Source organism: Dama dama, chromosome 31 (assembly GCF_033118175.1).
Source record: "Dama dama isolate Ldn47 chromosome 31, ASM3311817v1, whole genome shotgun sequence".
Taxonomy (NCBI): Eukaryota; Metazoa; Chordata; class Mammalia; order Artiodactyla; family Cervidae; genus Dama; species Dama dama.
Window position 1 is genome coordinate 42,290,380 of NC_083711.1, and position 22,166 is coordinate 42,312,545.

The 22,166-nt window shown below is 35.4% G+C and overlaps 1 protein-coding gene across 1 annotated transcript in view; it reads right to left on the minus strand.

Moving 5' to 3' along the window:
* Positions 1-2,781: 2,781 nt before the first annotated feature.
* PROS1 (protein S) overlaps positions 2,782-22,166 on the minus strand; it is a 69,303-nt gene continuing 49,918 nt past the window's right edge. Inside the window, exons 10-15 of the mRNA XM_061134072.1 lie at positions 19,662-19,851; positions 13,694-13,861; positions 11,850-12,018; positions 9,637-9,785; positions 7,653-7,878; positions 2,782-3,261 (exon numbers count right to left, since the gene is read on the minus strand). Of these exons, the coding sequence (XP_060990055.1) occupies positions 3,101-3,261; positions 7,653-7,878; positions 9,637-9,785; positions 11,850-12,018; positions 13,694-13,861; positions 19,662-19,851 (1,063 nt within the window). The 3' untranslated portion in view covers positions 2,782-3,100. The remainder of the gene's footprint in view (positions 3,262-7,652; positions 7,879-9,636; positions 9,786-11,849; positions 12,019-13,693; positions 13,862-19,661; positions 19,852-22,166) is intronic.

A 22,166-nucleotide genomic window follows, 5' to 3' on the forward strand; every position in this document is an offset into this window, starting at 1 on the left:
AAAGAGGAACCTGGCAGGCTACAGTCCATGAGGTTGCAAAGAGCTGGATTATGACTGAGAGATGAGCACTTTCACTTTCATGGGCCTACTGAGTACCGTCACTTTCTATTCAGTTGAAATTAGCTCTTCAGACATTTTACTACCTTCAGTTTCACATGCACAGACTAGGTGCTTGATGAATATTTGTTGAACAAATTAGATTTTTACCACATTTGTCCCTGGAGTTTCCAGAGTTCCTGTCTTCTCCCAAGCTCATATTATCAGTAACAATATCAAGACATCTGAAGTGAAATTATTTTAAATAACACAGTCTTCTTCTATACTGACCATAGAGATTAAAGGCCTAAGAGATTTCTAAAAGAAAGGCAATTACTAAACACATTGTTGAAAAAAGTCCTCTGTCCAGCAATAATACCAGTTTCAGAATTAAAAAAAAAAAAAAATTTGAAATACATTATAAGACTCACATATGGTGACTGAGACTGGAATTACAATTTCCAATAGGAAAAAGAGATGAATAACTCTGTTCTCACAAATTAACCATTATTTCACTGATATGTAATCCATCTCTGCAAATGGTAAGGTGTATGGGACTCTGTAATGACCTTCTCACTTAGATTTTCTCATGATACACAGCTCAAAAAGCACCAAATATCCTATTTGTGCTCCATGAAACCACTGTTCTCTACCAATCTTTAGAAGATTCTGTGTATTCTGGCAAAGATCAAGATCAAAGATCCAGACACTTTCTCTTTCTAAACCATTGTTTAAGTGAATCTCAAAGATAGATATTGTTTATAAATGAGTCTCTGGAACCTCTATGAAGATCAATGCATGTTGGAAAGTTTCTGTTTTTCACGGGAAAAGTGAAATTGACCCCCATAGCTACCCTTGTATCTGGGCATAATTAAATGAGAATTAGAGAACTCCTGAAAGAAAATTCATTTTTTCCTTTCTTCTTTTTTAAGAATTTCCATTTACTTCTAGTTTTACTACTTCCTTACTTTTTTACACCACTGTAATTATCAATAGTTGCTCACTGAAATTCACCATCCACCATGCATGGTGGTAGCCAGGGGAGAAATTACATCCAGTAAAATGATCTAGCGCAATTTCTGGTATGTGTCAAACACTCAGCATGTTACTTTTGCTTCTCTTTCCTTTCTGAGATCCAGTCCATGACTCAACCACAACTACTAATCAAATATTACAGTTTCATTTGTCTTTCCTGAAGAACTACTGTGCTGCATGAGAGTTACATGAATATTATGTAATTTTATGTTCTCTTCAAAGACTTGATAGAATATAGTATTCATATAAATTTTCAAAATATCACCAGTTAATTATGTCTTACATAATGTAAAATGTCTACAGTGGAAAAAAGTTTACTTTCTAACACTATCAGTGAAACATCTAATACATACCCAATGTGAATGGCAGGTTTGAGAGGAATAAAACTGCCACTTGAAATGCATTACCAGTAAATACATAAATCTTACCTCTTTAAAGCTAGGATATTACAAAGACACAATATTAACTGTGTCCCTCTGTGGTTTATCCTTTCATTAAAATTTGTTCTAGTTTTCATAGCTCCTTTTGTTCTTCAACAATCACATTCTGGGATTGTACTCTGGTAATTAAGGGTTGATTCAGGGAAAACCAGAAACTTTCATATTATTCATTCTCTCATTTGTTCTTTCCATCATTAGGTTCTGCCTTTCCTAATCTACACTTGTGTGACTCACACAGCCAGATTTAAGGAATGTATCCACCCCAGGTTTCTACACCCATTCCAACACAATATATTAGCCTTATAAAATCCAGTCACTAACCAGCAAAATTCATGTGCTGCTCTTATGAAAATTTGTCCTACTCATTACGTAATTCAGTAATAGCCCACTCATAATCTAATTCAAACGTGAAAACAGGTGAAAGAAAGATGAAGTCAAAGCTGGTTTCCCTGAGAGACTGTTATGGAATAAAGCTTTAGGGCCTTCCACTCAATTCACACTTAACAATTCACACTTGACTCTTCTGCTTTCATTAGGAAAAAATGAAAACAAAGTATCTCCTCTGATCAACAGTGTCAGCCGCAAAACCCATTAACAGTTCCTGGGATACACAAACAGAATCTGGGTAATAAAGTCTAAGCTTTCTCTTCTCCTTTGTGCTTAAATTTCACTTGTTCCAGTTTCACTTGTTCACAGGGGGCTGAACAGAGAGGGGCCACATACAGAGGCCTCATACATGGCCCTCAGGATCAGAGTTCCTCCTGTGAGCCGGCTTACCTCAGGTAAGGGGCCTGTGTGCAGAAACACCACGCAGGAGCCTCAATTCAAGATGGCGGAGGTGGCGGGCCCTGTGCGGAGACGCTTCTCCCCACACGGTGTTCTGGAGCATGAGCGGCAAAGCTGAGTCTGCTCTGCCAGAACTCCACCCGCTCCCACCGCAGCCCACCCTCCTCCCGCTTTACACAGGAGACCCCCTAAAGCAGCCCGGCCCACGGCCTGTCAGAAGGGCTTCTACTCTAGAGCTGGAACTCCCACCTCTCATCCTCTGATCCAAGGATAACCTTCCTTTGCTTCTTCAGAACCAAACTCGGTCTCCTATTGGTTCGAGGTACACCAGGCAGAATGTCCCTTATTTGAAGACTGACTTGGGAGGACAGATAACAATGGAATTTAGTCACACGTACTTTTGTTTGGATTCTAAAAAAGGTTTAACTTCCTTGACTCCTCCCCCCGCCCCCCCCCCCAAACAAAACAGATATTTAAACCCTAGTTCGTGATGATAAAATTAAACTTTACTTTTACAAACATAAAAAAAGAAGAAATGTCATTTGTCACAAAAAATTCAAATTAAACATTTTTATAGGTTTCATTAATTTCTAGACAGAGAGGTAAGAATATTTTTTAATGTGATTCATATCACAAGAGAATCTTGTTTTCTTGAAAAAGGACCTTTTAAAAATTCCAGGAAGGTTAAAGTACCACAAAATAATCAAGATATGCACATTTGTAGGTAAAACACTTCAGCTATTACTGAAACATAAGTATAATTACACACAGGTAAAAGATATTATCAGCAGAGAAAAAATGCCTTAAGTATGCTTTGTCTTCTGCCAAACTGATGGACACGAGTGAGCTCTAATATCATTATGTTTAGAAATGGCTTCATCCAGATCCAACTGTACACCATTAATGTTCACTTCCATACAGCCTTGATAAAAGGCATTCACTGGTGTGGCGCTGAATGGAACATCTGTTAAAACAGAATATTAAAATATTAGCCCAAGACTTTTAGCATCTTACTTGCTTATAGTTAGAGGAATTATTCAGATTGCTCATTTTCAGTTAAATTCTAATCCTAAAAGTCAATAATGTAATTCTGTTCAATAAGTTCATATTAAGTGACTTCTGTGTTATAAGGTGTTGTGTTTGGTACTGAATTCAGCATAGCTTGAGTTCCTCTGATTTTGTAAAAGTTCCAGCCAAACCTCAGATAAATAAACATGCTTTAGAAAGAATAGAAAATAGCATTCTTACTTGTGGTGTTCTACTTTACTTTCTCCTTAAATCTGAGCAATAGGCTAAGCATTATTAAGACATTTTTTTCAACTCAAAATTATAGCTACTTGGAAGTCTTTTTTAAATGTCACGATAAATATGTCTCTTCTATTATTGCTGGAACATAAGTAGATTTCTGCATTTTCCAAAGAAATAAGTGTCTTGCGGAGCATACAGCAGCAAGTCATAATAGGGAACTCACTGTTATGTAATGTTTGGTGTTCTGAAAAATAACAGTTTTAATAATACTTCAGTGAAATAGGGCCTCAAGGCTTTCCTATGCTTTTACTCTCCTTATCAAACTCAATATTTAGTCAAATCCTTGGATTCCTGAGAACTATGGTTCATCTTCAAAACAGCCAGCTCTCTATTTGCTTCCTCTTTTCTTGGCATCTCATCTCCATAAATTTTAATTCCCAATGGATATTTTTCATCTCTTAATCTTCCTTCTCAGTACCTTATACAAATATATATATTTCAAATTTCCCACTTCTAACTTGTCAATGTAGTGAATAAATCCATACTTTTCTATGGGCTCAGCATTTGTTAAGAAACGGTTTCAAGTTTGGCTGACTACATAGGCTATATCATTGTTATAAATATCCCTGGAATCATCTATTTCCCCTGAATTTAATTCATAATATGTGATGTAACATGCCTATTTTGCATATCAATTAAGAAATTACCCATTCCCTAGTTCACACTCTTCAGTTCAGTCGCTCAGTTGTGTCTGACTCTTTGCGACCCCATGAACCGAGGCATGCCAGGCCTCCCTGTCGATCAGAAACTCCCGGAGTTCACCCAAACCCATGTCCATAGAGTCGGTGATGCCATCCAACCATCTCATCCTCTGTCATCCCCTTCTCCTGCCCTCAATCTTTCCCAGCATCAGGGTCTTTTCAGATGAGTCAGCTCTTCACATCAGGTGGCCAAAGTATTGGAGTTTCAGCTCCAACATCAGTCCTTCCAATGAACACCCAGGACTGATCTCCTTTAGGATGGACTGGCTAGATCTCCTTGCAGTCCAAGGGACTCTCAAGAGTCTTCTCCAACACCACAGTTCGAAAGCATCAGTTCTTCTGCGCTCAGCTTTCTTTATTGTCCAACTCACATCCATATATCACCATTGGAAAAACCATAGCCTTGACTAGACGGACCTTTGTTGGCAAAGTAATGTCTCTGCTTTTTAATATGCTATCTAGGTTAGTCATAACTTTCCATCCAAGGAGGAAGCGTCTTTTAATTTCATGGCTGCAGTCACCATCCGCAGTGATTTTGGAGCCCCAAAAAATAAAGCCTGACACTGCATCCACTGTTTCCCCATCTATTTGCCATGAAGTGATGGGACCGGATGCCATGATCTTAGCTTTATGGATGATGAGCTTTAAGCCAACTTTTTCACTCTCCTCTTTCACTTTCATCAAGAGGCTTTTTAGTTCCTCTTCACTTTCTGCCATAAGGGTGGTGTCATCTGCATATCTGAGGTTATTGATAATTCTCCCGGAAATCTTGATTCCAGCTTGGGCTTCATCCAGCCCAGCATTTCCCATGATGTACTCTGCATATAAGTTAAATAAGCAGAGTGACAATATACAGCCTTGAAGTACTCCTGTTCCTATTTGGAACCAGTCTGTTCCATATCCAGTTCTAAGTGTTGCTTCCTGACCTGCATATAGGTTTCTCAAGAGGCAGGTCAGGTGGTCTGGTGTTCCCATCTCTTTCAGAATTGTCCACAGTTTATTGTAATCCACACAGTCAAAGGCTTTGGCATAGTCAATAGAAATAGATGTTTTTCTGGATCTCTCTTGCTTTTTCGTTCATACTCTTAATGTCTTAATTTCCACTTTTCCTCAATATTTCCTCACGCTTTCTAAACACATCTTGCCTAAAATTAGTCCTCAGTGCTATTGACAAAGTCCTGGAACCACAGAAATTCTGACATTTTTACTTCTTCTGAACTCTTTACCTGTTTGTTTGATTTCCTAAAATTGCATTCAACTAATTTGTGAATAAGGTAGTAGGTGGATTTCAATGTATTTAGAATTCATTCATTTGAACCATAATTATACTTCCTAATAATTCATCACATTAATGTAACTATGCATGTATACCTATCAATGGATCTATCTAGCTAATGGATCTATTTATAACTTTTATAACCTATTTACTAAATCATTTTAATATATATATCTTGGCCGTGCTACTTGGCTTGGCAATTTCAGTTCCCCAGCCAGGGATTAACCTGGGCCACGGCAATGCAAGGGCTTTCCTGGTGGATCAGTGGTAAAGAATGTGCCTTTCAATGCAGGAGATGTGGGTTCGATCCCTGGGTCAGGAAGATTCCCCTGGGGAAGGAAATGGTAAGCCACTCCAGTATTCTTGTCTGGAGAATTCCATGGACAGAGGAGCCTGGCAGGCTACAGTCCATGGGGCTGCAAAGAGTCAGACAAGACTGAAGCCACTAGCATGCACACACGTGCAACGGTGAAAGCACCAAATCCCAACCACTGGACCACCAGGGGGGCGCTGCTACAGTCTATTTACTTATAATCCCCCAAAGCCTAGAGAAAATGTCCATAAATGGGAAATGAACACACTGAGCAGTTCAAGTATTTTAAAGATTAGTTGAAGTTCAGACACCAAACTATTCAAAAGTGTTTCTAAAAAACTTTCTGCCTCAATTTTTTTGTCATTTAAAGTATAATGTTGATGCCAATGTCATATTTTCCCATATTAACCACTTTTCCTCCAGTTTTTCCCGTCTTGGTAAATGGAATCTTCATCTATGCAACTGCTCATGCCAAATACCTAAGAGAGTCTTTCAATCATTAATTTCTATTAGCTTTGTTTCCCACATATATCTCCAATCTAGTCACTGTATCCTATCTCCACTAACATCACCCCAGTCCAACAGTTTCCTCCGCTTCCTCATGTGCAAAATGGAGATAACTAAAGTACCTTCCTCATAGGACTACTTTAAATATTAAATGATACACTTGAAACACTCTGAACAATGCCCAGACTGTTTGTTATGCACCATTTGAGGCAGTATAGTTGTCACCATTGTTATTGTAACTGCTTCTTCATCTGAGCCGCTTCATTAGCCCCCAACTCATCTCATCCACTTTTATCTCCCACCTGTCCATCTGCATCCATCATGCAGGGGAATTTTCTTAAACTGCATCTTTGATATACCACTTCCTTATCTAAAACTTTTTAATGATTCTTACGGCTCCAATAAGACGCAGGACTCTGAACCAGGTCTATAATAATCCCATCCACCACCCATTTCACAGCCTCCTCTTGCATGACCATCCCCCTTGCTCAATGTGCTCTCATGGTACTGAACTTCTATACATTCCTCAAGCACGTCAACCCCTTTCCATTCTGCCATGGACAATTTGCATACTAGCTCCAATCTCCACCCTGATTACCTGTAAACTTCATTTAATCCTTCAAATATCAGAGTTGTATCTTATTCTCTTCCTCAGAGAGCTTGTTCCTGGCCCCCACAGCCAGATCAAGGCCTCACTTTTCAGGCTCTAAAAGCAACCCCTACATTTCCTTCATAGAAGTTATGAAAATTTTAATTTTTAAAATATTTTCTTAATCAGTTGTTTAATATTTGCCTGTGTCATTAGATGGTAAGGGTCTTAATAGCAGAGATTGTATCCATTTGTTTATTGCTGTGTCCCTACTGCCTGAGACATAGGATCTTAATAAATATTGGGTGAGTGATGGTTGAATCGAAGAATAAATATTAAACTCGGAAGACAATTTTGAGTATAAAATGAAATAGCAAATCATTTGTGGCTAGGATAGTCAAATGCATCAAAACTTGGTTAGTTTCAGTTTACCATTAAAAAAATTAAATAAAAATGACCAATAAAATGTTCATGCAAGCCCCCAGAAAAAGAATAATGGTTACTGGAATTTTCTCTTCCCTTCTGATGCCCCTTTACTACAATTACATATGCTCTCTATATATACAGATGCTGTTTTACTAAAATTGCATATTTAAAATAGTATCAATTTCATTTAAAAAAAAAAACACTTTTTAAAACGGAAAACAAAGTAAGAAGATACCTGGAAGGCCACCCAGGTAAGTGGCCACTGTTCCTTTCATTGCTTCATCCAAGATGGCAAATTGTCTTTGAAAGTCTTCAGAGTGGAAGCTATCCTTTGTAAGCTGAGTCAATAGTTCCAAATTGTTTCTGTTGACTCTGATTTCCAGAAAGGTTTGCTGATCGGAACATAGACTTATGGCCTGTATCCGAGCTATTACCATACTTTCAACAGATACCAGGATATCCTGAAGAACAAAGACTCATTATAAACAAATACTAACAGTAATGCCAATTAAAAGAGACTTTGGTTTTTAAAATTCAAGAAACTAAATTTCAATGAGGTGGGGAAAATATGATCAAGTCTTCAAGTTTAAATGAAAAAAAGTCTATTATCATAATCATTATTTTTGAATATATATTAGTTTTACAAACTCCAGGTTTAGCTAAGATGTGAATGTACAGCAGGTTCTGAAAATTCAAGAAACCAATGGGAACTTAAGTAGTATCTTAAGCAACAAATTTCTTTTTATGAGCCTTCCCAATTTTAAAACTTACATATGGAAAAGGAAGGAGATGAATCATTCTTTGTTGGGGAAAAGACCTAGAAAACTTAAAGTGCTTTAGTAAGCACATCCAGCAAGACTGAAAGGTTTATTTGTGCCACACAAGAAATCCTATAGACTTGGGACAAACTGAGTGACGTCTCTGAGAAAGAAAAACCAGGACTGTTACAGAGTATTTATCAGAAGGTTCTCAAATATATATACATACATATATGTGTGTGTGTGTGTGTGTATTTATTTTCGAATGTTTTAAACTGCTGATACACTAAATTAACTCAACTTGCCAAGAATCATCTATGCAGATAGCTTACCAGCATATAGAGGAAATATAAAAAGGGAGAGAAAATAAAATCAAAACTAAGGAGGTGGGTGTTATGCTGCTTTCCAGATAGCAGAAAGATAGTCTGAAATATTTACAGAAACACATAAAACATAGACAAAGTAAAATAAATATCAAGGACATGGCACGTGTTAACCTCCTCTACTATTCTGAATGTAGTGTTGAAGGCAGGATTTCCGTTTTGCTTTTAAAAAAACCAAACAACTGAAACCCAAATGTAGCAAGCTCCTGTAGTCTACTGGAGACAAAACTTAACAGGATTTTTTTCAGGTTGCTTATAGTTAACCATCAGAAACTCCCCACAACCATCCCTTAAGTTGCAAACAGCATCTCTTTTTATCACTATGGGCATTATTCAATTATATGTCTCTTTCTAAAAGTCACAGAGAACATCCAAGTCAACCATGGCACAAATGAAAGCTACTTGCAGTAACTTGTTAGAATCCACTGTGGATGACACAAGGATAAAATTATTATTCTCTAATAGAAGGCTGAATAATACAGACCTTCTGATAACTCTCATGTTTTCTTTTATCTGAGAGTGTTTTCTGTTCTTCCTTCTAATTTCAAGGCAGATTTGCCAGTAGGAAGCCAAGTACACTGGTTTTAGTTTTCCCTAGTCTTTTCTAATTTACTTATGGGAGAAAAGATTAAGAGTATCAGAAAGCACAAAAAAAGTATAATTAGACACTGAATATTTCAGAGTGGATTGCAATCAGACTCACTTTTATTCTGTTAGTACAGATAAATTCCCATGATACTTCAAAGATTCGGAATAAGGGCAGATCTCCATGTACTCAGAGAAGGCTCCAAGCAGCCTTTGTGGGAGTCTGCCTAATCTAAACTATAGATACAATACACAGGTTTTTCTATTCTCCCCTATCCCCTTACTGCTCAGTTCCAACCTTGGAAATAAGCCAGCAAAAAAGTAACAATAATGAATATTTATTCAATCTTTAATGACATGCCAACTAATTTATGTAAGTTATCTCATTTCATTTTCAAAACACCACTTTGAGGTAAACACTGTTATTCTATCCATTTTACTGATTTTTAAAAAATTACAAAATAAGGATCATAAAGGTTCAGAGTCAAGTTACCTGAAGCTTTTCAGTGGCGGAATCCACCAAGGACAAGGCAAAGGGCACTGTGTCACCGGAAACCAAGGCCAACATAACACCGGTGCCCGCTGATGGGCGAATATTCAAGGACACATTGATTTGCCAAGCCTCGGGATTGGATTCATTCTCTGTTTAAACAATGAAACAGAAGCAGGATCAATGTACTCCTAAGTGCACCAGAAGAATTAGCTATAATCTTATTAATATTCAAAGCCATCTTTGAGTGATATTATAGAATTTAGTTCTTTCTCAATGATCTATATAACCTAGGCAAAACAGAGCAAGAGAAAACAGTTTTTAATGCCGGCAAGAAACACACAGACGTTCTCATCCTTTAGTTCTTCCGACAACAGAATTCTGGGTTGTGGTGTTTAGAATTATTATGAATTTTCCATTCGCTCTTTAACAGCTCTCCCTTCTGTCTCACATATTCTCCAATGCTCAAAATCTCAGAGTGGTTGTATTTTAAAATACAAGAAAGTATGACAAATTTATTGTAATATTTCTGAGGGAAAATCTGAGTACAGCTGCCAACCCCAGCCCAGTACTTCTCTTCCTTATAGGAGTCAGGTTAGAGCAGTGGGAAAGAAAAATCTGATCTCTATACATAGGGGTGTGGGATGGTTTGATAATAGAGAAATATTCTGAAGCCAACAGTTAACTTTGAAATTCTAATAAGAACTCTTCTGTAATTATCTTATCATAATACTTAACATTCTTTTTCTTAATTATTAGGTCGAAAATCTATACAACTAGAGTGCAAGCTTTGCAAGTCTCTTTTTACTGCTTTCCTCAGTAATCACTTAACAAATGTTTGCTGAATTAATATGATTTCAAAACAGTTTGATTTCTAATAATTTGAAATAATTTGTAAACTAATAATCTGAAAATATTAGCTTAAGATCTGAATGAAGTCTTCCCCGTTTAATACAAACAAATGTATAACAATAGCCCAAATACCACTTTGAGGCTTTAAAAGGGTGAATGTGAATGGAGAAAATAATTCTCCTTTGACAAGATATTCTTCCATTTAGCCACATCTAATACTATTACATTTTTCACTATAATCCTTTAAATTCCACCCAAGAGGAAAAAAAACCTGTATAATCATTTTGAAGTAAGTAAATTTACTGTAGGACATTAACAAGCTCAAAATGAACATGCAGATGTGGAGAAATTATAATGTAACATTAATTATAAAGTAGGCCACGTTTATGCTATCTGTGAAACAACTAGTTAGTTACTTATGAAAGTAAATTCAGGTACAATAAAACTATTTTCATTTTCTTTTCAGAGCTTTTCTTCCATTGGAACAAATTATCATGGGCCTAGTTTTTTTCTATATTCAATCATCAACTCAATTAATGTATTTTTTAAAAAAAACCTTTATATTCAGAACAGAGCTAAAGTTAATGACATTGTATTAATTTACATTTAAAAAACAGAAAGCAATAGTAAGATGCTTCCTTAAAACTATAGTAATACTTTTAAGGCTGCAAGTAACGTTAAAATATGACTTTTTCTTAAATCAGAGTATTCAAATTTACCCTAAATTCATACTAAATACTGTTAGTAGCTCAAATAATGAACTCATAAAACAGAAAATGACATAGAAGCCAACAAAATAATTAAGATACACAAATACCTAATAAAAATATGGTGAGATATTCAATTTCAATAGAAACTGGGATAATCAAAACTACAAGATTTACTTTTTCAACTCTCTAATTAGAAACAAATCTTGAGCATAAACTTTCTTCTGTTGGTAAAAGTTTAAATTGATAAAAAGAGGTCCTCTGGCAAACCAGCCATTACCCTAAGAACACGGTATATTAAAGGAATTTGAAGGGTAGTCATGAAAACAAGAAAACGTAAGCAGTTTAACTCTTGACTAGATTGATTCAAGCCCTCTCATTAAGAGTCTAGCAAATGGACAGATATGCTTATCTTCAAATGTTAATATGATTTATCTCAGTCTCTACTGTTTTATCTGACACCCATCTTTAAGCCAAAAATTATTAAATACAGAAGAAAAACAACCCATAGTCAAGAGAAAAAGCAATCATTATGGCTAGTTTTAGATATGACACAGATTTAGTTTCAATTCAAAACAGCAAAGAATTTTTGCTATTTGTTAATGAATAAATGTAAACATTAGTGAGAAGAGAAAGATACAATATGAGATCACTTACTATAATCTATGCTAAATTGAGCAACTCCAGTACCAGGATAGTAGGAACCCCTCTCCACAGTGACAAGACAATGCTTATTTTGTTTTTCTTGAATGATTTCCTTTACTCCTGAAGTACCTTGATTCATCAAATTCCAGCCTCGAATACATCCATCTAGACGAGGGTTAATCTAACAATATAAAGTATAGACCAATGAATGCATTTTAAACTTAAAAAAGGGGGGCTTTGTTGATTATATTACTATGTCTATTGATATTACTATACTTATTGATTATATTACTGGATACAGATTTTCATTTAAGGGCAAAATTCTTCTTTGATGACGTTTTAAAATATTTAGAATTTTATCTAAATTTTTTCCAAGGTCTCCTACAGATGACAGTCTTTTTCAGTAAAAGTGCGCTTATAACATCAGAGACCTTCACTGGGATCCTAATGACTTTTAACATCTATCCTAATGATTTTTAACACCTCAAGCCCCACCTGCCTCTCCTGTATCATCCGGCACTAACTTTTCTGCTCTCTAGTTCCACGAATGCTTTTAGCTGTGGCCCTGAGTTCTCAGCTGCTTTTGTTTTTTGTTAACTATATTTACAACACAGGTTTGTCTTGCCATAAAACACTAAGCCTTTTCAGGAACAAAAGTGTTTTGCATTCTTTAGTTCACCAAAGCATCCAGCCACACTCAGACATGTAGCCATTTCATAAATAGTTGATTTTTTTTTTAATAATTTATTTTACTTTTAAAATGTCTTGATTTATCAATTTCAAAGGACAGGTATATTCACTCTGACATAAGTTAACTAACTCAGATTTTATATCATATCACAAATCTTTTAAAAGCTAAGGCGACTGAAATATATATAAAATAGTAAATATTTAAATTAAACCAGTAAGTGTAAAATTGGCAGATCCATGACTTCAAATGAAAAATTTTAAACTCTTCAAGGTCAGTGATCAGTCTCCTTCATGAAACCTTTTCCACAGAAGTTAGACAAACACATATAGAAAAATCATCTATTATATCTAGCTTCAATTTATGACAGGCTGCAGTTTTATTTCCATCAAAGATTTTCTTTTTAAAATTCAACCTTATGTATAGAGCAGACTTTTGGACTCTATGGGAGAAGGCGAGGGTGGGATGATCTGAGAGAATAGCATTGAAACCTGTATATTATCAAGTGTGAAACAGATCGCCAGTCCAGGTTGGATGCATGAGACAAGTGCTCGGGGCTGGTGCACTGGGATGACCCAGAGGGATGGGATGGGGAGGAAGGTGGGAGGGGGGATCAAGATGGGGAACACATGTAAATCCATGGCTGATTCACGTCAATGTATGGCAAAAACCACTACAATATTGTAAAGTAATTAGCCTCCAACTAATAAAAATAAATGAAAAAAAAATAAAATAAAATTCAACCTTACATGCTATGCTTGTCTCCCAAATTTTAGTCCTAAAACAGACCTAAGAAAGTCTTACTTTGACTCGCTTCTAGAAAATAATGTACTTTTGGACTCAAATATATACATTTATACGTCTAATGGCTGAGTATGAACTATTATGATGTTAATGTTTAACTGATGCTTGAAGAATTTTTAAAAATCTACTTCTCCATGAGTAATGCTGGGAATTTAAACAGACTCAAAAACACTACATTCATTTTCTTATTTCCTTACTATAATTTCAAAGGTTGATAATGCTATTTTCCCAGGTTCAATTCAAGTTTTCACAGTCGGTGTGTTCAACAAAATAACTTCATTTGACTCTCAGAAAAACACATTTTCAAATCTATTACAGATGAAAGATTTCATCCATGATGAATGATAAAAGCTTGGATCATTACCGGTCTAATGAGTGCATTCTCCAATTTCCGAGGTATTCCTGCAAAGTATACTTTGGTTTCTAGAAACCCATTGGTGGGCTTAAAAAGGCTTTCGGGCTTATTTATATTCATTACAGCTTCTTTAGCTATTTTTACACTAATACTCTGTTCTAATTCTTCCACAGAGACCTACAATTAAAGAGACAAAAATTATAAACCAACCAAACATTACTGCATTTCATAAGATTGAAAAATCCTATTATTATTCAAGTACATAATTTTCCAAAGTAATCATTTTAATGCACTTGTTAATTTGTTCCAATACATTTCACATGTCAAATTAGTATAAAGGTGATAAAAATGTGTTTTACTGTGATAATTCTTGATCAAAACTAAATCAACACCATATTTTTAAAGTTAAAAATCAGTATTTTTCTATCACATTTAAACATTCATTTATAATATATATCTTTCAATCCCAGTGTGCAGAGAAGGCAATGGCACGCCACTCCAGTCCTCTTGCCTGGAAAATCCCATGGACAGAGGAGCCTGGTAGGCTGCGGTCCACGGGGTCGCTAAGAGTCGGACAGGACTGAGCAACTTCACTTTCACTTTCATGCATTGGAGAAAGAAATGGCAGCTCACTCAGTGTTCTTGCCTGGAGAATCCCAGGGATGGGGGAGCCCGATGGGCTGCCGTCTATGGGGTTGCACAGAGTCGGACACGACTGAAGTGACTTAGCAGCAGCAGCAGCCATAAAATTAACAGTTTAAAAAAAAGAATCACTCTACAGAATCTTAGGAAACTTTTAAGTGCCCTTATTTTGCATTTGTCTGATAGTATAAATATGAAATCAATAATGTGAATACATTTTAACATAAATTAAGAGAAGCTAGTACATTCAGTATTGTTTATTAAACACATATTATATTTTGTTTCAAAATTCAAAAGTAGTTGAAGTCATAAGAAAGCATAATACATTAAATTAAATTGGGTTTTTCCAATTCTGAAAGTAGTTTGGGTTTCTAAAAAAATTGGAAGTAGTATTAAACAATAACAAGAAACATTTTTTTTCTTATAAAGGCAATCTGAAGAACCATTGCTGCAATTTCCTCATATAAAACTGTAGGACTCAACATGCAAACTCTGCATTTGCTTACCAATCGGGGTAGCCAGACAATAGGCATATCAAAGCACTACTACAGGAAGAGAAAAATTATGCTCTAAAGTAAAATAACACCCCAGCATAAGCCTTCATTTGTAGCTTTCATGTTATTCTATGTATATGAGCAAGCGTTGACAAATATTATACTTGAACTTAAGTATTTACATATTGAAACATTTTTTATAAATTATATTATTTTTAATATAATATTTAGAGCAGTATATTGGATATGCTAAGAGTTTAAAACCACAGACTGACAGTAACTTATCTTGTGGTCTTTACAGCCCTCTTTATGCTGAATTTCCAAAAGCTTTTAGTCTATCTTAAATTAAAGGCTGGATCTTAAAAATATACTCTGAATCTGATCACTTCTCAGCACTCCTACTATCAACACTGAAGTCAAAGTTGTCATCTTCTTTTCACTGTGTTATTGCAATAGTCTCCTAATCCCATATCCTGTTTTATCCTTGTGAAAGTGAAAGTGTTAGTCATCCAGTCGTGTCCGACTCTGCAACCTCACAGACTGTAGACTGCCAGGCTCCTCTGTCCATGGAATTCTCCAGGCAAGAACACTTGACTGGGTAGCCGTTCCCTTCTCCAGGGGGTCTTCCTGACCCAGGTATTGAAGCCGGGTCTCCCACACTGCAGGCAGATTCTTTACCATCTGAGCCACCAGGGAAGCCCATAGTTGTGGCCCACGGGCAATAGTTGTTCTGAGGCACGTGGGACCTTCCCAGGCCAGAGACTGAACCTCAGATATCAATAACCTCAAGTACGCAGCTGACACCACCCTTATGGCATAAAACAAAGAAGAACTAAAGAGCCTCTTAATGAAAATTAAAGCAGAGAGTGAAAAAGTCGGCTTAAAACTCAACATTCGGAAAACTAAGATCATGGCATCTGGTCTCATCACTTCACGGCAAATAGATGGAGAAACAATGGAAACAGTGACAGACTTCATTTTCTGGGATCCAGAATCACTGCAGATGGTGATTGCAGCCATGAAATTAAAAGACATTTGCTCTTTGGAAGAAAAGCTATGACCAACCTAGACAGCATATTAAAAAGCAGAGACCTTACTTTGCCAACAAAGGTCCGTCTAGTCAAAGCTATGGTTTTTCCAGTAGTCATGTATGGATAGGAGAGTTGGACTATAAAGAAAGCTGAGTGCCAAAGAATTGATGCTTTTGAACTGTGGTATTGGAGAAGACTCTTGAGAGTCCCTTGGATTGCAAGGAGATCCAACTGGTCCATCCTAAAGGAGATCAGTCCTGGGTGTTCATTGGAAGGACTGATGCTGAAGCTGAAGCTCCAATACTTTGGTCACCTGATACAAAGAACTGACTCCTTGGAAAAGACCCTGATGCTGGGAAAGACTGAAGGCAGGAGGAGAAGGGGACGACAGAGGATGAGATGGTTAGATGGCATCACTGGCTCGATGGACATGAGTTTGAGCAAGCTCCAGGAGTTGGTGATGGACAGGGAAGCATGGTGTGCTGCAGTCCACGGGGTCGCAAAGAGGTGGACATGACTGAGTGACAGAACTGAACTGAGGGATTGAACCCGTTGATGATTATTTACCACTGAGCCACTGTCTTTACTCTCTACAGTTTCCACAATCATTAGGTCCTAACCAGGATCATCTTTTAACATGCAAATTAGACAATATCACTTCTCAAAATCATCTAGGGTCTTTCTACTTAACACAAAATTCAAGGTCTTATTCCAGACCACATTTCTGACCTCACTTTTTACTACTCTTTCCCTCTCTCACTCCACTGCATCTACACTCACTTTCATGTTGCTGCTCAGATAAAAACAAACACATCCTCTAGCCTAAGATTGTATTTGCTCATTGTATTGTTCATGTGACACAGAATTATTTTCTTTCCAAAATATCTGTTGTCATGTGCCCTCAAGTCTCTGATTTAAAGGAATTCCATCAGAGATGACTTTTCTGATGCCATATGCACACCCACCATCATCATTCTCTACTGCCTGGCTTTGCTTTTCTTTTTCCTTATAGCATTAATCACTATCTGACATAGCTATTTGTTGACACATTTGTAGTTTTCATCTCACCACCAAAATGCAAGCTCCATAAAAGCAAGGACTTTTTTGTTTTACTCACTATTGCATCCCCACCACCTAGAAGAAGGAATAGCACAGAAAGTGCTCATAAAATATTTTGTTGGATAAATGAAATTATACAAATTATACATTTTCCACCAATATTAGGACTGTATCCAGCTATGAAATATAATAATCACTTACAAGTTATCAATATTTATTCCTACAGGTTATAGCCATTCTAATGACAATCATTACACATTCGATTTTATTTACCTGAATTATAAAACAATTCTAAGTTATACATTTTAATTTCTTATTTTTAACATATTTTATTTAAAATTTTAAAATAATTTAAAATTAGTGAAACAACTGCTATAAAGTGAATAGTCCAGTTAATAGGTTAGTTTAACTTAATCACTTTGTCATTAATTAAAATACTTATTTAAAATATTTTCTTATTTTAAATAATTTCTGGGCTGCATAAATTTGTTTGAAACAGTATAATTCATTAATAAATCATCAGGATTATAAGTTAGTAGGACTACCATGCTACCATAGTGAAAGTGAAGTCGCTTAGTCATGTCTGACTCTTTTCGACCCTGTGGACTGTAGCCTACGAGGCCCCTCCGTCCATGGGATTCTCCAGGCAAGAATACTGGAGTGGGTTGCCAGGAGTGGATCTTCCCGACCCAGGGATCGAACCCGGGTCTCCGGCATTGGAGGCAGACACTTTAACCTCTGAGCCACCAAGGAAGCCCTTGCTACCATTCTATCTTAAATATAAAAGGTATGGACTAGAAAAAGAAATCCTATTTTTCAGGGGAGTGTAAAGTGCAAAAATTGTTAAGATATTGAATTACAATTTAAAGAAAAACCAATAGCACCAAATTTATTACCAAAGTTTCTCTCTGACTTGAAAAAAATATTGAATTATAATTTAAAGAAAAACCAATAGCACCAAATTTATTACCAAAGTTTCTCTCCGACTTGAGAAAAATATTGAATTATAATTTAAAGAAAAACCAATAGCACCAAATTTATTACCAATGTTTCTCTCCGACTTGCTAATTGTTCTTAAATTTTACTTTTTCTATAAGCTTGTATTCAGTTTATAGAGGGAGATTTTAATTTAAATGCTGTAGCTAAAACATGGGCATATCATTAAATAATGGTTTCTTTTTAACAAGAATCATAAATATAGGAGATGAATGAAACTGAACAGCTGCGTTCCATTCAACCTGAATTTTGACCTTAACAGGATATAACTCATAAACAATTCTTCAATAAATACTACTTGCAACTCATGATCACTTTACAGATAAATATTTACCTTCTTCTTTATATCCCTTATATCCTACCTAGAAATGTATTTAAATTCACCTTCAAACAGCTGATACTTTCAATTTGTATAAACTCATTGAAAAAAGAATTCTGTTTACTCTCTTTTACTGAAAAAGTGATTTTAGTGGTTTTAGCTAGGTGATTTAGGGACAGCTGGCATTAAAGTGTATTCTTCAGTACACTGTAAGAATAGCTGTATGCATCAAATATTATAGATACAGATGTAGTAGGAAAGACATGGTAAAAAAAAAAGCTATACTAATAAGCAACAGAAGTGAAAGAATTTTAACACCTTCTCTGACAGCTGCATTTGATCCTCTGAAGCCACAATTCTTTCAAAGTCAGGAGCCCAAAAGCCATGGCTACCAATCAACAGATAGCCCCCTTTTTGGTGAACCACATCTGCACCCAACTATTCTTTATTACACTTTCCTGTAACATATTTCACATTACACCGTATTGGTTCATAGTGCCACATCCACTATTAAACTGTTAAGAGTCTAACCTCAAAGAACATGGACAATCTCTTACTATGGTTTAAGCCCCTTGGACTCAGAAATATAGCACTTTAAACTTGCTTACTAAATCCTTATTGAATATATGATTGCAAGAGTGGATAAGTATAATGAAATAATTTAGTGATGACTTTACATGGTTGCTTAACATGGACCTTTCTTGTCAGTTCCCATTGACTTAGAAAGTGTCTCTTTGGGTCACCACATTCTAAGGTGAAGCTGGTCTTCTCAGCTTTTCTCTGCTGAAAGTAGCATTGATTTAAAGTGACATTCTCCCCTCTGTAGACTAACAGTAATCCCTTCTCCAAGATAAGTTCCATTTGAATGCAGTAGATTAAAGTTCTATTCTTGATTATTCAAATAAAGACTCACTTTTAGGGATTACCTAAAAATGCTAGTTTCTAAGCATTCTGATTGGCTCCAGCTAGTGTATCCTATTTGTACAAATCCATTAATCTACATGATAAATTTAAAATTAAATTAAAATTTTAATTTTGTTACTACATGTATTTCTCTTTTACATTCAAAATATTGATGGCTATCCAGTGTAGCTGTCCTAGATCAGTGTTATCTTTGCATAACCCTTGACCTTATAGGTGCGATATCATAGTTCACCAGTTACAGCCACTAAAAAAGGTAAAGTTAAAAACAAAATAGTTATTTTTAACAAAGCAAATAACTGAAAACAACTTCAGTTATGGGAAATCCACACATGTTGAGAGAGAATAATTTCTCAGACCATTTCAGGTATTTACAGTGTGTAGAATACACTTCACACAACATCAGATAAACCCAAACTTATTTTGGTTTGGTATCACTATTAAAGTAATGATTAATGATTTTATACAAACTGCATCAGAGTGGAATGATTCTTTATAAATTCTGCAAAACATACCATATTCCATAAACCATCATTAATAACTTTGCCGCCAGTTGTCATTTTGACTGTATTTTCATTCTTAAACTGAATTTCAATCTTTCCCTCACGAAGGGCAATCAGGAACCAAGCTGAGTGATCAGAAGATTCTGCATACAGGATAACACCTTCTGAATCATATGTCCGGAAATCAAATTCAGCTGAAAATCTGAACAATGGACAAAGAGAGAGCCTGAATAGTGAGAAATATTGAAGATCATGTTTTTCTTTTACTCTCGAACTGGCAAATAGCAGTATGTTGAAAGAGGCAACTCTTTCACTAGAAAAAATAAAAGAGAAGGGCCGGATTAAACGCTTCTTGTATTATCTCTGGCTCCATGTGTACTTAAAATCAAGCTGTTTTACTTTCTTGCTTATTCGTGGAAACTTTTTTCTAAATGAGCATATGCTTTGATAAATTTTTCATCTTTTGGCATTTGTTTTGAAAGCTCTTTTAAATGCTGGAATACACATGTATAAATATTGGGCATATTGTCTCAAGCCTTTTATACACTATATAATGTAACATGAAGATTCTTCTTTTTTTTTTTCCTGTGTCCACATATGATTAATAAAAGATGTTTAATCCATGATTGGTTCATCCATTAAAGAGAAAATTTTCCCTATGATTTCATATATGTCAGGAAGGAATCACTCAGAGAGATATACAAGATAGTATCTGAATGATTTCTAACATAATTAAGTCTTCATGTGTGGTAAAGGAAGGCAAAATCAAAAACTTTTAAAAGTATCTGTTAGTTTAATTTTAAAGCTCTCTAAAACTCTAATTGCACAAATCACTATCCTGGAGTACACAGAAGGAGAGTTTAAAAGATACAGCCGTGTGTTTGGGGCAATCTGAGCTCTGACAATGCCTGTTGCTATTAAGAGATTGAACATATACGTAGCTACTACAGGGAAGGATAAAAATCTTAAGAATGCTGGACTGAAAAATAATATATATAAATTCATGGCCTTACGATACTGTGATGAAAATCAGCATTAAAGTTTCCAAGGGACCCATAAAGCAAAATGATTGAAAAAAGGTAAACAGGAAAAATAGTTGTATAATTACTGGCCATCTGAGTTAAATTAAAATAAAGGTAATTTAAATTAAAAAATGAAGATTTCAGATAATTATGAAATATGGCAAGAAAGAATCCCAGACTCTTTCCTTTTCTATGTACAGAGGTAATAGTAATAGAGGCATAATTTGTAATGGGCACAAACCTACCTCGAACAGAACAAAGAACAAGTGATAGAATAAACTTTCTAGCCTTGAGAATTCCAAGAAAATATTATAAAGAGGTAAATGTGGAGTAAAGTTTGTTGGATAGATGACAATATACTAGGAATTTAAGGAACTCAGATTATATTTAAAAAGAACCATTTTGCTCTGAGTAGGGACTTCTCTTTATAGTCATCACATTTTGCTGATGTGAAGCATTATTATCTTGCCAAAATCTGAATCTGTGTATGGTCAGGATCTTCTGGAAGTTGATCCTATTATGGAGATAATTTCCTTCCCTTTGTAAAAACATGCTAAACCAGTAATTCAAATAGTTGAGTTCTGCATATTTTCTGTCTGGAATACATCAGCATATTGATTCACTACGTTAGGGAACAATTCATTCTCTTTTAGAAGTATTGTAGAGTGAAAAAAAGTGAACTTGTTAACTTTGGGGCAGCATAAGGATTTGATGGTGGGAAATAGACTTGAAGAAATTTGCAAAAAAAGAAAAAGGAAACAAAAAACATTAGCTATTTTTTGAGTTTGTTACACAGGTGGCAGCTTATAAAAGTTCATCAATCTGTATATGTAAGATATATGTATATTACATGTATACTTCTGTGTGTGTGTATGTGTGTGTGTGTATATACAAATATATATAATACCTCAATAAAAAGTTTAAACTAAATAATAAATACTGAAAGAAAACAATTGTTTGACCAATTTTATCCGATGTTAGAGCCCAAGCTTTTGTGAACAGTGAGAAATGAATATCTCTGAAAGTGTCTGAGATAATTCATTCTTCTCTCTCATAATTATTCTCATAGCAAGGAAAGGCTGTCTCCAATCCATACCACTGGAAGATATTCTTTGCTCTGAGATGTTAAAGGGGAAAACATTTTTGGGGAAATCAGAGTGCTAAAAGGTCACAATTATATCAGTGAATAAATTTCAGTGTTCCTTAATGATAAAATTTCTATGAATTGAATTGAATTATTTAATGAGTATTCACTCATATATCTAATGGATTAAATTCTAAATATACATGCTTATCTAATAAAAATATTTTAAAATTTGGATTCTATAATCAGTCTCAAATGTTTCCTTTCCATTATTCCAACAAAATACCAATTTTTTTTTTCCTAGTTCCAACAATGATGGCTCTGAGAAAATTTGATAAAGTAGCATCATGATTCAAAAACAGAAGCAATTACTGTCTCTCCAAAGTCAACCTAACTACAGGAAGAGGAGAT